General features: G+C 45.8%; 1 protein-coding gene across 6 annotated transcripts in view; it reads left to right on the top strand.

Moving 5' to 3' along the window:
• Positions 1-17,559, top strand: part of PAX2 (paired box 2) — an 84,594-nt gene that overhangs the window by 31,844 nt on the left and 35,191 nt on the right. For 2 of the 6 annotated variants that reach the window (XM_059821420.1, XM_059821421.1), the window contains exons 4-6: positions 2,316-2,401; positions 4,488-4,607; positions 12,377-12,442. In XM_059821420.1, the coding sequence (XP_059677403.1) occupies positions 2,316-2,401; positions 4,488-4,607; positions 12,377-12,442 (272 nt within the window). The remainder of the gene's footprint in view (positions 1-2,315; positions 2,402-4,487; positions 4,608-12,376; positions 12,443-17,559) is intronic. The other 4 variants (XM_059821422.1, XM_059821425.1, XM_059821424.1 and 1 more) reach the window with 2 other exon arrangements.

The raw sequence follows: 17,559 nt of genomic DNA, 5'->3' as shown, positions 1-17,559 counted from the left end.
CCCTGATTGGTCATCTCAGTATAATTAGGCTCATCTTACGGTTCCCCTCAGTAGAAGCTGAGCTGTCTGATGGCACCTCCCAGTACGAATGTCAAATCTGATGTCATATCTCACTATGAATGGAACCGTCTGATGTCACCTCAGTGCTAACAGGACGTTTTATAATATGTCATCTAAGGCTGCAGGGGAAATCTTCTAATCCATTCACTATGCTACACTACAATAGAACATAACACAGTATAATGTGGAGGTTAACTTAGACACCCTCAGGCAGATTTTGGATAGATGGATGGATGGATGGATGGAAAGATACATTTATACAAAGTATACATACATTATATCACTCTATTGATTTTTAAAAAGTTCCAGGTCTGCCTGGCTATAATGAGATTTTTGAACTTTGTGTTGCGATCAATGAGGGGAATATTATTGGCCTGGAGAATTGATATACCCGCTCTCTGTGGCTTGTTCTGCTCCTGGACTGCCCCTGCCCCCAAGGTGTACGATTCCATCAGACACTTAACCTCTTTTACAGTGTCATCAGGCTAAAAGGAATCTAATAGTGACACGGGACTTGTGCTCAGCACTCTGGCACTATTGCTTTCCTGTCACAAATAATTTATAGCTTTCTATTTCCATCCCTTTGCCTGCACCCCATCCCCTCTTTCTGTTTCTCTGGGCTGGGGGAAATCAATAAACTCACACAACCAGAGTGGCACTTCAGGGGGTTTTAGGGGGAATGTGAGAGAAGAGAAAAGAGAAGGAAAAAACAGAAAAGAAGAAAAAAGTTGTATTATTTGCCCTAGCACAGAGTTCTCGGATCAGCTCCTCAGCTAGTACAAATCTGCATGACCTCAGAATCTGGCCCTGAGGCCCTCAGGCACCTTCTGTATAGGTCCTCAGCAGCTATAGATTACGGCCCTTGGTACCACTGACATATATGGGCTGAGAAGCTGGATCTATCTCCAGCCAGAACCTTGACATTCCCTGTCTCCAGCTACGTCCCAGGCAGCCTCTCTGCCACTCCAGCTACTGCCCAGGCTTCATCATGTGTTTATTGGAGTTTCCTAACATGCTGAGGTGATACGCTCTGAAATATCCTTCTTTTCCTAAGATGGTTTCACTCACAGGAGTGGTGGTTTTTCAAAAATGCCCTCTCAACGTCTCTGCCTATCTCTATTTATGCCATACTGCTCACTAGCCACACACTTGCTCTTTGAAATTTTGCCAACTTGTTCTTTAGAACGAATCTTTAAGGGAAGCTCTCAGGTGGGCAGGGAGAATGTGTTATTTGCTTTCACTTTCTGGAAAGATTTTTGGGGAGAAGTTAAAGCTAATTTAATGCAGGGCTGAGAGTTCCAGAAACACAGGCTGAAAAGCATCTGCAGCCTTCACCCTCATTGGAGAGGCTCATTTTAATCTCAGAAAGGAATTTGGTCTCCATGGCCTCCTCAGGTCATGGCTTATTTGCCGAGTTCCTTGGTGAGACAGTCGTTCCTGAGTCACAGATACCCAGCATCTGCCAGTAGGCAGGGACCTTGCCAGTCAAGTACTAGCTGCTAGTGATTTTCTTTCACCACTGACCTCAGCTGATTTAAACCAGTGACCTAGAGGTGAAAGATTTCATGTAACAAGAAACGGAACACTGACAATTACAGTTCAGTTTATTTTCATTCTGAGCTGCATTATGAGCTTTGTGGCATTCACTGAGACATCTTTTTGAGTTCCCATGCTGTGTTCATTCACCACCTGATAAACACCAATTTTTGCCCTCTTTGCTGGAGCTTCTTTTTCCTGGTGATCTGTATCCCATCACCACTTCCTACACATGCCTTCTGCTCCCACCTTCTCATTTATGAAGGGCAAGGGCTTTGGGCAAGCCTACCATCAGTTCAAAGCATTCAGTTCTATGCCAGAAAGGTATTTTTTTAGGTACACAACAAAATTAAAACTATGCCATTTGTAAATCCAGCAGTGGCTCTATTAGCTGCAAAGACTGCCTTGTGATCATGCTAGCAGATCAGATCATAAATGATAATGCAGTTGCTAACGCACAGGAGATCCTAGCTCGTTCACTGAGCACCGTAGTTACGCAGTGAATACCCAAGTTTGGGGAAAAGGTGACAAGAGCAGAGTAAGGACAATTCTCTGGGAACTGGACCATTAAAGCAGTAAAATCAGGACCACAGGAAGGCAAATGAAGCCACTCTGCTGCACCCAGAGCTCAGATCAGGCTTCAGGTTCTGACAGCTGGGATCGCGGGTATGCAAAGAGAAGTTGCACTTGAGTTCTGAACATGTTTTGCTCTTTTCCAGGATCATCAGAACCAAAGTTCAGCAACCTTTTCACCCAACACCAGATGGGAGCGGGACAGGTGTGACTGCACCAGGACATACTATTGGTAAGAAGACTGGCATAAGGGGTGGTGACAGGACAAGTGGAAATGAGGATGAAGCTTAGTTGAGGGAACAAAGTCTGACAAGCAGATGCTACACAGAGCAAAAGGGAGGAGGGGGTGGGGGGAAAGAAACCTCAGTGGAAATCAGGGGTTTCTGTTCTTCGTTTCCCTTGTTGCATTGCAGAGAAGGGAACCTTGGCAGAAAAAACAGCCCAAGGTAGGGGTTTGCCCAAAGTGATTCTGCCTTAACATCCATTTCACATTCACACTCTCTCCTTCACCTCCCTAGAGAGAAGTATTTACTGCTATCCTGTCTAAGCACCAGTCTTCACCTTTTGTCTCCTTCTTACTCTGATTCTCTCTTCCCCTCTCTCTCCCGACTTCTATTCTCTCCCTTTGCTGGAACTGGTCTGTTTCTTAGAGCTAGTAGTACACAGACCAGTGTGAGATATTCCTGATGCCCCACAGCTGAGTTGTGCATTGTTCTAGCTCTGCAGTCAGGTATCCCATGGGCGTATTTCACTGGGAAAATGCATTTTTTGCTGGGGGAGATGGGTTTGTTGAGGGGAGCAGAAGATGGAGGCTGTAAGAAAGTGACTAAATGTCTCCTAGTTTGTTGTGTTTAGAGGTACTGTGCTAGATGTGTGATGAGGTACTTTTCACGGATGTCTCTGTGGGCTGTATGGTCTGCTGTTGCTAGCATAGTTTTACCCAGTAACAATTCAAAGCAGGAAAAAACATGCAGTATTCTGGGATACTGTGAAATACAGTGGTTTATCCGTGGCCTGAGACACTGTCTTTGATGCTGTTGGTTACTAAGGATCAGCCGCTATACAAGGATTTACTGGAAAGTGCTGGTCTACATGGGACAAAGCTGGCAGATAAAATCCTGTACATGAACTGTGTTCAGGAGCACAATGAAATTAATGGGCCAGTATGGAAGAACATTTCTGGATGCCCTTTTAATCTGGACTTACTCACTGGACTGGGAATCACTGACCACAACAGATGGAGTTGGCAGATATTATTCCTTCTTGGAAAAGTAGTGCAATGTCTAGGGAATGCATTGGCTGAGCTGGGATAGTGATTGTGAGTGCTGCTACTGGAGTCTCTCATTGCTCTGCGATGTACTGGGAAGTGTGGGTCTACATCGGATAGTGTTGACAGGTTCTGCTCCATCCTGGAAGGCTTGTATTGGAGGTATTGATTGCTTCAGTTCAGTGCTTTATGAGCTGAATGATGGGTAGTGGCCTATAAGAGAATTGGGATATTTTCCCCATTACTGGGACACGCTGCAACATAACGGGCATGCCTACTGGATGCATAGCTCTACTTGTTCTATACTCTAAAGCCCTGATTATCATGAAGTGATCATTTCTAATCTGGATGACTTGACATTTCTGATATATTGGAAACTCATGAGCAATCTTGGACAGCCCTGAGTGGCAGGAGTCTGCCTGTTGACATTGGTCAGTGCAAAAGGAAGACACTAGATTTTTATTAATCTGGGTTGGAGTATGTATCACCAACTTACCATTTGTTCTAGCAGGGCACTGAATTTATTGGCCTAACACTGAAGTGTTTCTAACCTATGCTAAGAAGGTAGTTTTTCAATGAGTGTTTTGGGTGGACACGTAAGAGGCTGGTCTGGCTAAGACAGAACATGTGCACTCATGGTGGAAAAATGCTGAGAGGAAGTGATCTGGCAAAATATGGATGGACTAGGGAGTCACTAGAGAATGTGGCCTATGCAGCATTGCACTCAGTTACCACAGCACGCTCTGGGAAGCCTGCTCTGAACTGGGATATAAGAACAAGGTTTAGCTTCTTGATGGAATACACGTGCTTGTTATTAATGGCCCTGTACTGGAAGGCTGTGGAGCTACGGTATGGGAATGGACTGGCAAAGCTGGGATGCAGCAACATTAGCAGTAGAGCGAGTATGAGTCCTTCAGTGTGAGGGACTGGGAGTCTGCTTAGTGCCCAGGCTTTCCTATGAGACTGCTGGCATGTGTAGCTTTCAGCTGGGGGATCCCTGAGTGCTGTGCTGCTCTCCTCATGGCCCTTTTTCCCTTTTCCTTTTGTCCAGTGCCCAGCACAGCATCCCCTCCCGTCTCCAGTGCCTCCAATGATCCAGTGGGCTCTTACTCCATTAACGGGATCCTGGGGATTCCTCGGTCGAATGGCGAGAAGAGGAAACGTGATGAAGGTAGGGGGAGGGGAGAAGCTCATCCTCCCTTTTATATTCTTTGTCCCCATGTACAGGCTCCAATTTCAGGCCAAGGTTTGCAGCTGCGCCAGGGGCTAGATCAGTTTTAGCAACAGAGACCAGTTCCCCGCCACTGCCCTGCTGGCTTGGGATGCTCTTCTTCCGAGGCCCTTTCATGACAGGCTGCGTCTCCAGACATCTGCTCGGCAGGCAGAGAGCCGTCTCCATTGCTGGAGCTGATCCCAAGTTCATTCACTGCTGGAAATGGCTGGAACTGAACACCCCAGGTGCCAGCAGGTGCCCGGACTTTGAACTGCGGGTAAACATGGTTTCCCCAACTGACTCATTTTCAAACAAAATGCCATCTCGGAGAAGCACCAGCAATGTGGGAGTTATCTTTCATTCCCCTTGCAAACAAGTTCCTGCCCTGTGACGTGCCATGAGCTACATTATGGTGATCATAAGGGCCCAGTTTTCAATGGGTAGCATCTACCACAGCAGAACTGCCGTGCTTGCAACAGTCTGAAAGCAGAACGGGAGGTTTTCTTGAGTATTGTGGCCCTAAGGTTGTTATCTAAGCATTCCGCTAGGGCTCTAAGGAATTAGGACTAAGCTATCTCCTTTACCTTCCTACCTGCTGGGAAGGACTCAGGGCAAAGTAAATGCTGAAATGAGCCAAAAGCTGGAGCCTCAAGTCTAGATAGACTCAGTCAGGAGGGGTGGATAAGGTCTTGGTGCTCTTATGGTGGCTCTGTAAACTTTTTTCTTAAATCTTTCCCTTTTTATTTGATGCATTCAAAAATTGAGGGCCAGGAGGTGAACTTTTCTAAGAGTAGTGCCTGACCAGTTTGTTCGGTTCAGCTCTGCCTTCATTATGTTGTTTTCTGCTGTTGCCTGTTGCGTGGGGGGACCTCTTAGCAGTACAGGTGGCTCAGTGTGCTGCATGTGCTGTAACCCCAAGGCTGTGTGGTGCAAGAGAACATGAGGGTTCTCTGTGATATGTGGCGAGAAGAGAAAGTTCTCCTGAAAGAGATATTGCATTTTGGGGTTTTGCTAGTCATTTTCTCAGCATTGGTTCTGGTGAGATTCACATCTGTAAGTTTTTTTGATCCAAATGAACACAATAATCCCAAGAAAAAAAGGCAGTCATCGTGACCCCTTTCTCCTTAATACAAAGCAAAACTAGAGGCAAGGACCCACTCCAGCTCCTATTAAAGCAAATGGGAAGATTTTTGCTGATGTCATTGGAAATTGGATCAGGCCCCAGAGGAAGATCCATTTCCCAGCTAGATGGCAGTAGGGCCCAGCTAAGAGAAAAGTATAGCAATGGAAGGGCTGAGTCAATGCCTCAAAGTCAAAAAATGTCAGGAATAAGAGACTGCAAACATTGCAACCCCTTCCATTTCCCATCATTACATATACAGGAAATAGTGACATTTCAAACTGAGTGACAAGTTTCTCTAATGGTTGTGCAAATCTCTTGGCTGTTATTTGGGGTTTTTGTGAACAGTCTCATACAGTCCAGCGTGATGATCATCAGGTCTCAACATGGTGCCTCTATATCTCATTTTGAAATGATGCAGTTCAATCTGCCTTTAGCAGCTATTCTTTCCAAATAACCTGGAAAGATCATCCCACTTTAGATGCAGCCACACAGTCACTTCCAGCCTCAGAACCTGAACTTTTTTGGAGCAGTACAGTTAAATACAGAAACAACCAAGCAGCCATCTAAGACTGTGACACTTCACAATGATATACTGACAGTAAGAACAACTCTCTGTGTCTGTCCTTAATTGATCCCAGATTTGATTTATGAAGGGCAAGCAACACTGCAACTCCCTGTTGTTGGCCAAAAGCCCACTTATCCCACTAGGAATCAAAAAGGTACCAGACAATCCTGGAGACATTGCTTGTCTTTAGCCCTCAGAGTTTTAGGTGGCAGTTACATGACACAGCTGCAACTGCTTTAGAGAACAGCCTTCATCCTGCCATCCCAGGTATCTGCTGCAGGTATCTGCTCCTGTCCCAGAGAAACCTCGCATGGGCCCCCCTGCCAGCTGCTGAACACCCCTAGCCAAGAGTTGAGTTATTTGGGCTTACACTGGTCTTAAGAAATGCTGAAAGACACCATCACTTTGCAGGGTTGGGTCCTAAGGCTAGAAGGGTCCAAGGGGAGGTTTTGCACAGCCAGTGACCTGCACTCACTCCTGGGTGATCTCCCCTGTAGCTCTGAGGGCTTTGATTGTTCCTAGCTGAGACGAGGATTAGGAAAGCTAGGCAAGAAATCCAGTGCAGGTATTTCTTTCATGCTGATGTTGGATGTATACACCTTCTTAGTATTTCTCTGAGATTCTGAGCAGTGTTTTGTTGCAGTTTCTTAACTGCAGGGTTTATTCTCACGTTGAAAAGCCCTTACGAGCTCCCAATGCACACCTACTCTCCCAGCATTTTGGGGGTGGGAGGCAGAAGCAGCAGCACTGCTCTCTATTTCTTTCCGCTCTGTTGGACCAGCTCTGCTGCAAGGATTCCTCTGTGAAGAATGCAGTTCAGCAGAAAGGGGGGAAGTACCAAGCTGCTCCTGAATCTCCGTTTCTGAAAACCTTGTTAGCAACCTCTGTGATGGCTGGGGGGAACAGGGTGGGAGAAAGACAGAGGAGCCTCTATCTGAGCACACCCCCTCCCCCAGGTCCTCCTTGCTGCAGCTGGTGCCTACATTAGACAGTAGCACAGATGATTAAGAAGAGGAGAGATAATTATGTGTCAAGATGATGTAGCAGAACTCCCGAGTTGGACAGAAGGAGCCAGACGGATGCATGAGGTGGGCTCAGCGATGGACGCTGACAGCCAGGTGTGTCCCTCACAGGGAGTTAGAGGGAAGAGGGGAAATCCCAACCTACCAAATATGCTGGTTGCAACTGCAAGGGTGGCCTGGGAAGACTATGGCATTGAGAGAGAGCTAGCAGGGAGGTAGCTCTGAGTGTCTACTAGTCACAACAAGGAACTGTCAGATCACAAGCCTTTCCTCAAAACTCAGTGTGCCTTCCTCAGCGAGTCCCTAGGAAGGGTGGTCAGGATTTGCCCTGTTAAGACCACATATTCCTTTTGTTTCAGTTTTTGACCAGTGATTGTAAACCCTCTGACTTCAGTGACAGATTAGACAAAGCAGAGAGTTGGTCTCCTACAATTTTTTGAATAATTTGGCTAAAAAAGTTCACCACCACTTGTGTAGCACAGTGTATGCCATTTCTTGCTGGCTATGGGCACAGCCAATGTTGCTGTAATTTCCATCTGACCTTCCCCACCACTTACACCCACCATCTTCCAGAGGCAGAAGTGGCTCTGCAGCATGTAATGACTTTCCCAAGACCACTGAGGGTCTTGCAGTATCAAGCTGCAGCTGGAAACAGGAATTCCTGACTCTTCATGATCCTAATGTTGTACTATGCTATGATGGCAGGCCAAGCTCAGCAGGGTCATTGTCAGACTAAGGAGCAGCAATAAGAAGTCCAGAAGGATAAAGGGGAAAAATAATACGCAAATATTTCTGTTGTTCCATAACCCCTTGATTGATAGCTAAAAGGATGAGAATTGGGATGACCCAGAGGCACTAACAAAAAATTAGTATTACTCATACTGTAGTCTTGAAAACTGTATAAAGATAAAAAGGGAGAGATGGGGAGAAAGGGAAGGATGGATAGATAGATGGATGGGTAGATGGATAGAAAGACAGATAATTAGATAATAAGAAAACAATATTTCAAACTGTTTCCTGCATATCACAGCATCTCCAGCTGAGTGAAACTTTTGGGATCTTTACAAAACCACTCTTAATAGAAATAGCTCTTTCTCTCCATAGCAGGCCCCAAGCAGACGTCCTCTACAGACCCAAATTCTCATTTGGGATTTGTGTTCCAGTGAGGCTGGTGCTGTAACAGTCTCAGCATATTAATCTTGGTCCCTGACAATATCTGTAGTATTTGACAGCATTACTGGCAATAATATCTGCAGTGCCGACAATGGCAGAGATAATATCCCCCAGTATTATCGGCATTAGCAGGGATCATATCTGCAGCCTGTTATTGGTGGAAGCAGACGTAATGTGTCCAGTATTATTAGTATCAGTAGTAATAAAACCCACAGGCTTGTTAGTATGATCAGTGCTAATATCAGCAGGTTTGTGGGAGAGGAGGGGATGGAGTGATTGCTGCTGTAAATGGCCATAATACTCAGGCTGTTTGCAGTGAAGGAATCCCCAGCAGAGATGGGGGAGCAAACCTGAGAAGGCAGAAGTTCCTCCTTTCCTTTCTTCATTTGTCATTTTGATGATTAGAGTGATTTACATTGAAGTAAGTGATGCAGGACTGTGTCAGTGCAGGGGGACAGTAAAGGGTCACCAATATTTTGGCAGATCTGGTGGTGTTTTCCAAAGAGTGTTAGCTGTATCAGTGCAGGTGGTTCACCATACTCTTCAAAATGGGGTTGAGCTATGCAGAACAGGATGCTGCCTACTAGCAGCAGGAGCATTTGCACTGTTAATCCTGTAGCTGCAGCATGGGTAGCATCACTGCACTTCTCTCTGGTGCCGCATGCATGATTTCCTGACTGTTATTACCATGACACCCTCTGCTGAGAAGCATTGCTTTTGTTACAGGTGGTTTTCTCTTTGCTCACTCCAAATGGGAGGATTCTGACTGCAGGGCAGGGTTTTGACAGTGTTCAGCTTGGGGATTTTCCTACCTGGCCATGACCTCATTTTCCTACTGGGGAAGTAGAAAAGCCTCCCTCAGGTAGAGTGTGAGGCAGGGAGATCTGCAATACTTCCAGTCCTGAAAGTTGTTTTTTTAGATACTGCCCAGGATGTAAACTGTTCTGAAGAAAATTTTGAACTCAGTTGTTTAAGTGGAAAGTAGTGCAGAGAGGAGAGATGCGTAATGTATTTAAGAAGCTCTGAGGTTTTGAGCAGATATACAGCAGCTGAGTGTGCCACTGCAAGTATGATCCCATTTGTGTTGTTCAGAGTGGCAATGATAATATAATTTGGGAGACGTGGTTGTGACATTTCAGGTAACTTTATGTCATTGTCAGTAGCATCAATATGTGTTTGCAGGCAGTGTAGCTGTGGTTATGTTGTTGTAACTGTATCACTATAAGTTGTGGGTTTGTGACACTAATAATGAGATTAACTGTATCACTGCTTGCTATGCTGCCCCATTACACTCAAGGCCATTCACAGAGACGGCTGTGAATTGTTTCTTGTGGTATGTCTGCATCATTGCATGCAGTAAGGTTGTTTCAATGTGCTAATTGTTGGTACCCCACTGCAGGCAGTACTTTACTGTCATTGAAATTCACATAGTTATTACTGCAGCTGATGTAATGTGTTGACTAACAACAGACTCACCTGGCCGTGAGAGTGAAGTCAATAAGGCTATGTCACTGCAGTGCTGCGTTGAGAATTGTGTGTTTTCACAAAGTATGGCCATATTGTTCCACAGCATACTGGGGTTGTTTCAGGACATACAGCGTGCATATGCTGTCATCTGCAGTATGATGATGCTTCACCAGTGCTGTAGTTGTACTAGTGCAGAGAGGTCTTGCCCTTAACTGTCCTGTAGGGAAATACATTCATTTTCCTATGCTGCCTGCATATGTTTGCAAATAGTATGTGTGAGTCATTCCGCTTGACTGTATCATGGAACCTGATGTATGTTCATCTCTGGACATATTACGTGTATTTCTGTTGCCCCAATTGTGTTGTTGAAGACAACAGGGTGTGTTTGGACCCCTGCAGGTGACACAACAGCACTACTGTCTGTGGTGTGGCTGCATTGTTTCGCGCTGTGATTTCTTGTCACCACAGCTGATGTGTTTGCATTATTCCATACGATTGCTTTATTGCAGGTCAGCAATAGTCTTAATGACACTGGAGACACATGCAGTTACATTGCCTCAGGTGCTAACCCCATGTTACAACCACCACACACAGTTGTGGGGTGTGCACCCAGCAGTTTATGGCTGTGCACACGGAGTAAGCAGTTTCTGGAGTGTTTCACACTCTCACAGTGTCTTCCTCCTACTTTCCCTAGGACTGTGTTGTTTCATGCAGTGTGGCTGAGTTTCCAGCGGCTATCAGCTTGCAGCGATGGTGTATCACTGCAAACAGCAGTGGTCACGGGGGATGTCCAGGCTCATTGGGTCTATACACACAAGCGTAGGTAACACTCCCTTTCATTCTAGATGAAAATGTAAATTGAAGAGGGATTTTATTCTCAGTAGCCACCGACTTCTCCCTCCTGAGAGTCTTTGGCTGGTGAGACTCCTAGGAGGAAAGGAGAAAGGCTCCTGCTGCTCATCCTGCACCTCTCTAAATAAACTGCAGGAGGATGGTCAGAAAAGGGAGAGTCTGTGTGGAAAAAGAGAGGAGGGGGACAATGAATAAGCAGCACAGCACTGTCAGAAATGTGGGCTGTTGCACCACGAATCTGGAGGTCAGTCTGTAAGCAAGAGCGACAGCATATATGTGTGCATGTGTGTGTGTGTGTCCACACACACCCTGAGGGTTTGGGGGTACGCATTGCTCAGGAGGACTTCAGGTAAGGGAGAGTTAACAGCTTACATCACAGAAAGCAGTTTGGACAGAATGCTCTGCTTCTAAAGCTTGTAGTGCTGCTTAGTTTGGCAGGGTTTGGTACTATCTGAAGACAAGCTGGTCTGGCTTCAGCTGTATTTGTGTGCACCTCTGCTTGTGTATTTGTGTCTCTAGGAATGCACGCCTGTTTGGTTTTTATATTTCTGTGTTAGGATCACTGGTTTCTACTTATCTGTGCTTATGTACTGGGGTGAGTGGCAGGTCGGACCCGTATTTTTGTGCATGCCTATGGAGACCTGGAAAATATGTATGTTAAGTTGTGTATAACAATGCCTAGTAGGAGAATGCATACTGTGGATCATATGGATGTCTGGGCATGTATGGCTCAGTATTAGTGCTATGTATTTCTATGAATGCCAGGTATTTGTATTCGCATTTTGAGCATATTTGTGAATGTTGCATATTTGTATGTATATTCTGTGTGTATGTGTTGTTACATACTTGGAGTATCACTGTATCTTTGTGGCTGCTGGATATGAATATGTAGCCTGTTAGTGCAGTGCACTTCTGTATATAGTTTGTACAGATGTGTATTTGCATTGGGGTTATATATTTGTGTGTATGTTGCATATATATATCAGTTGTTCTTGCCTGTGTGAAGGTTGTTTATTTATGTAAATAGTTTGTATTTGTTTACATGATTTAATTTTGTATATGTGAATTTAAGGAAATTACTTTGAGTTCCAGGTTTTTGTTTAGTTAGTGTATGTATATTTTTGTAAGTTACTTGTTTATTCAGAAATTACACTTAATTGACATGCACCTGCATTAGTACCTCCTTGTGTCCCAGTTTGCATTCTTGTGTCTTTAAAAGTTACTGGCTACGTTTTGTGAGTCTTTCTTATGCATAGAGCTTTTCTTTAAGTTTATTTGTGTGAGTGCCATGAATGTGTGCTTGTCTGACTGTTTATTTACAGGTATTTAGTTTGTGGTTAGATCTTCTCCTTCCACTTTTTGACTCCATTCCTGGAAGGGGTTGTTGCAGCTAATGTGGCAGCAGGAGTCAGGCAGCTACAACTCCGCCCAGCGTCTCTGCCTGCTCCACATGTCCACCTGTGTGGAGGCTGCTCCCTAGCTTTGCTGGTGCCTGTCTCTCTCTGGATCTTCTTGCTCACTCTAGATGAGTTGTACACTGGGTCTGCTCGCATTCAGGGAGGTGACTTACATTTTCTCATGGATGCAAAGAGTATGAGAGTCGGAGGGAGCATGGTGCCTGGATCCATGAGGATCCCAGGTTAACGCACCGTGGATGACAGAATAAACTGCAAAAGGGATCAGGAATAGCTGGCAATGTGCAGGCAAATGGTATTTTTAGAGGGTTGTTGGTGACTGGTGTAACAGTGGATCAGGGTGCCATGACAGTGGGAGATAGGGATGACACTGCTTTGGGGTTAAGTGACATGGCAATGAGACATAAAGGCAATACTGCTATGGAATCCAGGTGACACAGCGCTGAGGGACAACAGGGATCTAGGTGACATGCCGATGACCCAGGCTGATCTATCAGAACAGGGAGGGCTGGAAACCTCCATCAAGAATCAAATGAATAAGGCAAAGGAGAACAGGAGGAGCAGGGTAAAAAAGATCTGAGGCAACCCAATGGAGCTGTACGGTGGCTGTAGGAGCCAGGTCACCAGCAGTGTGGGACATGCAGTGTCTCCACGAGATCAGTTGCAATCCTGGTGTGAAGGGCTGGGGCAGTCTGTTAGCAGTGGCTGTTTGCATCACAGTGATGGAGAGCAGGGATAACACAGTGATGACATCAGGTGATGGACATATCCTGTGACAGTAGCCATGGACCATAGTGACTGTGTGGGCAGGGGCGCTATTCCCAGTTGCTGGAAAAACAAAGAACCTAATGGGCAGTAAAACAAAAACAAAGGAGACTTGGAAGCACCTGACAGCCCTAATTCATCACAGCCCAAGATTTTTTTTCCCCCCTCATGTTCCCATTATATTTGTTTGTAAAAGTGGAAATCAATTTTGAAGGTAATTTTCTGGAAAGAATGGAAGGGAGGTGGGAGGGCCGGATAAGGCAGAGATGGTAAGAGGAAAAAAAATTTAGGCCAGGCACAGCCCAGGGGCAGCTCTTGGCAAGGTGAAAGAAAATTGCATATTCAATCTCCATCCATGAATCTCCCTTGCTGCTGCCCGCCTCCTGCTCGAAAACAATGAAGGCTTTCTCCCCTACGCTGCACAACGCCTGAGTATCAGCGCTCACTTTAACTTCAGGGTCATTAATTCACCTGATTATTGCAGGAGAGTAGAGGGTTGCAGAGGCATCCGTTCTAAAGAGCCCTCCCTTAGCGCATCCTTTGATTAGTTTGGGGTGGGGGGACTTGAGATAATGTGTTGTCTTGGTCTCAGTTTAAAATGGGAGGGGTTGAAGAGGGGGTGGAAGGAGGTAGAGGTGGAAAGGGAAAGATGTGGCCCGGCTTGTTGTGGAAGGGAGGGTGGGAAAGCAGTCATTCTTGCATCCGTCTGCTGTGGTGTTATTGCAAATTAAAAGTAGCATGTTCCACTCCGTAGCTATCTTTCAGGGAGGGGAGGGGCATGGGTATATGTCGGCATGGGGATGGGGGGGATCTTATCATTGCTTCTTCAGCAGCCCAGCGTAGTGTCACCCTGTGAGGTGACATTTGAATTTACAATTCCGCTGAGAAAAGCCATTAATTCACAAATTAACATTTCTCTCTCTCTCTATCTCTCTCTCTCTCTTCTCCCCCCCCCTCTATCTCACATGGATGTGCAAGCAATTGAAAAGACAAAGGAAATAGCCTTAAGGAAGAGACTTTACTGCTACTCTGTCTGTGCAGAGATTGCTACTACTGCTTCTAGATAGATAAACCAATTACCTGAGCTGCTCTGTTGATGGCAGCCTGCTATTACCTCCTTTTGTAGAGCTGACTCTGTTGCTGGATTACACTATGTGTATCTCATTAATGTAAACCAGCACGATACTGGGCACTGTCCCTGACCCTTCTTGCCAGAGCCCATTGCTCTGTAGTGGGAGAGGGAACTGGGAGAGGAGTCAAGAGCAGAGGTGATGGTAGGCACAACTTACTTCCTAATGCATAGGGACCAGGCCACACAGAGAACCTGCTTAGCATACCTGTGCTGAGCTTAGAGGAGATAGGGGCTTCCCTTTACAGAGGAGATTGCATGACTTTAACCCTGATCTCTTCCACGTCTTGGTGAGCACTGAGAGTGCTGCTCAAGAGGCCTCATGTGTTGGCACCAGGTATGGGCAGCCCCTTGCAGCTTCATTCTCAGCATTACCCTGAGTTTCCTCCAGGTGTAGAAATCATAGGCAGATGCAGAGGTGAGAGTATGAAAGCTACGTATACATAGCTACAGGCAGATGTAGCTGACTGCACCCAGGAGCTAACTGACTCACAGAGGTACATGACAAACCTCAGAGTAAGAAGTGAAAATAAGCACTCTAGCTTATGGACTGAGAGGGCCAGATTCCTCTGTAGTGCAACTCCACTGAAAGCCAGTCAATGATGCCTGTGGAGACGTTCTTGTCAAAGACAAACATTGGACACTACTTCCACACAGCCCCAGTCCTCTTCTGATTCCATTTTGTTGCTCTCTCATGCCACGCTCTTTCTCACATGCTGACTTCTGCTATCGCTGCTGCTATTGATGCTTGGACAGCCCATGTGTACAATACACACACACACACACACACACACGTAGGCACTCAGCTGCACGCTGATGCCACCCCAGGAACACATCTGTGACACTAGCAACCTGCCCGTGCATACTCACACCCCTGCAGACATGGCTTCTCCCCACCTGCTCTGGTGAGGTCCTTTTCAGGGGCTCCAAGCCTCCCTGCTGGGGTACACGCTGGCAGGCAGCTTTCTGAGCATCTTCTGGTGCTCTCTGCAGACAACTTTGTAGGAACACACCTGGCTACCCCTGCTCTTTAGCCTGGTCACACACCTATGTGTGTCTGGGGAGAAATGTCCTAGCAGTGTGGTTTACATAAAGACTTGCACATTAGTCTTTGCTCACGAAGCATTCTACCTATATAGAATAGGACAGAAATCTTCACCAACAGGTTTTTCACCCCTTAAGGGTTTGATAGGCCCTATTCAAGCCATTTTCCTAACTTCCATGAAAGGCAGAAGCTTGCAGGGGGCAGTTCTCCAGGTAAAAGAAGAACGGATCAGAACTGCTGTTTCTGGAAGCCTGGTGTCCACGTGCTCAGCACATGGAGTGTGTGCCATTCTTCAACATTGCCTTGGCTCCTTAAATCTTCCCTAAAAACTTATCCTCTTAACAAGAGCATCTGCCTCTCTGACATTGCCCATGCCCCACACCGAGCGCAGCACGTGGCTGGGGAGCAGCATCCCGCAGCCGGCGCTGGAAGACAGATCACGATCAGCGGAGGAATCGGCAGGCAGTGCCAGTAATTCAAACCATCCTGACCGTTCAGTGAACCCGAACCTGCTGACCTTGACAGCACTAGACAGCAGCGGCCTCAGGAATCCCAACCTTTAGAGAGGCGTTGGCAGAGGACGGCTCCTGCTCTCTCCCTTTCTTTCTCTCTCTTTCTGATCACATCCCAGCAGCCAAGGGGGCCCAACAGTCAATCCCCAGTGCACCAATTAGCTCCTAATTTGACTATCTCTGCACTCCCAAGTCTAAGTCAATGTAACGTTAAGCATTGCTTGCTGTTCATAGATGGGAATCATTCCTATAGAGGGATGTCTTCTTGTGCTAAAGGAAAACACTAAGCACCTTGTTCTCAGTCAGGGCCAGAGGGAAACCCCTCCTCCTCCCAAAACAGGGGCTGCTGCTGTTTGGAAGGAAAGCAGGAGCTCTTTGCTTCCCTAAGTGATAGCATCAGATCCTCCAGCCTTGTTTCACTGGATCCCAGGGGGAAGCAACAAGATCTCACCAAGTGATTAGCCCATGAGAATCTTGGCTGGATAGATGAGGGGCAGGGAGCTGACTAGAGTGGAGGGGAAAGAGAGAGAAAAAACAGTGTGTTTAATTTTGCCACAAGAACTTGCATTAAAGAAAGATGCAGTTTGCGAACATTTTAAGACCTTTTCAGGGAATATTGGATTTCCTCCAGCTATCTCTGTGGCTGCCAAGCAAGGCCTGAAATGAACAGCATTTTGTGTTGGCCTGCAGAGGCTAGGCTAAGCTCTAACACCTTGCATATGGAGGACAACTCTGTTAACAGTAGATGGCCTGAAAGAAGCAGTTACAGATACTTATCTATCGAGACATAGCAGACATGTCTGTCTGTCTTCTGTCTGTCTCCATCCATAATTCTTTGAAGGTGATTGTTTCATGCATTGATCAGATAAAATACAGGACAGTTTGAATAGGTGTCAAATACAATTCATGCCCATTTTAAGGCCCTTTAAAATGTCAGAGTTTTGTCAAGGGGCCTAAAAATAATGCCTAGGTCCACATTTCTCCTTTGCTTTTCCTTCATCCATCCAAGCATCCTACTGCTTACATCCCATCAGGCTCAAGGTACAAAGTCCTCTTTCCACACAGGTCAACAGCTACAGGAAAAACATATAGGAGCACAGTGCCAGAATAGGAGTTAGGTTGTGGGTATCACTGTTTCCATTTGGATGTGGAGTAGGTCAGGGTTTCTTTCTCTCACTGGCTCTGCCTTTTCTGGGAGCTCAGAGGTGTTATTCTGCTTTTAAGCTAGGGGATCTGCATTGAAACAGGTTTGTAGGCATCTGATTAAACCTTAATGAGGTGGTTATTGTGTATGAAATGTCCATTAAGCCTTGAGTGCCTTCTAGTCCTTTTAGATGCTTTAGAAAAGGCTGTTAAAAAGGACAGGTATACTTCCATGCTTGGTTTCCCAAAGTTGTTTTGCTTTGGCTTTTGGCATCTAGTGTGGGAAGAGGTAGGCCTTGAGCAGAAGAGTTGACCATGCAAGCAGATCAGAACTATCCTAGAGTTTGGGACAACTTTACTTAATCCCAGCAAATTAAAAAATACCCCACTAGCTAATCCTCAAAGATACTTATGTCTGTTCTCTACACAGTCCTCTCCTGTTTGTGAAACTGATTGCTACCCATGACCGGGCCCCCTCTTGTTTGGGTACTACCTCTTACAATTTGGAACATGTCTCCGACATACATCTTATAGAGGTCATATCAGTACAGGTTCCTTCATATACCAATAAAGGCCTTTACATTAGCTCATGCAGAAAGATTCCAAATTACTCTACTAATGATTTACAGTTATTATAGGAATGAGCATTCAAAAAAAAAAAAGAGTTTGCATGGTGACAGTGCAAGCAGACTGCAGCAT

Source organism: Gavia stellata, chromosome 9 (genome assembly GCF_030936135.1).
Source record: "Gavia stellata isolate bGavSte3 chromosome 9, bGavSte3.hap2, whole genome shotgun sequence".
NCBI lineage: Eukaryota > Metazoa > Chordata > Aves > Gaviiformes > Gaviidae > Gavia > Gavia stellata.
The sequence above is the reverse complement of the archived record's forward strand: the minus strand, read 5'-3'. Positions and strand labels throughout refer to the sequence as shown.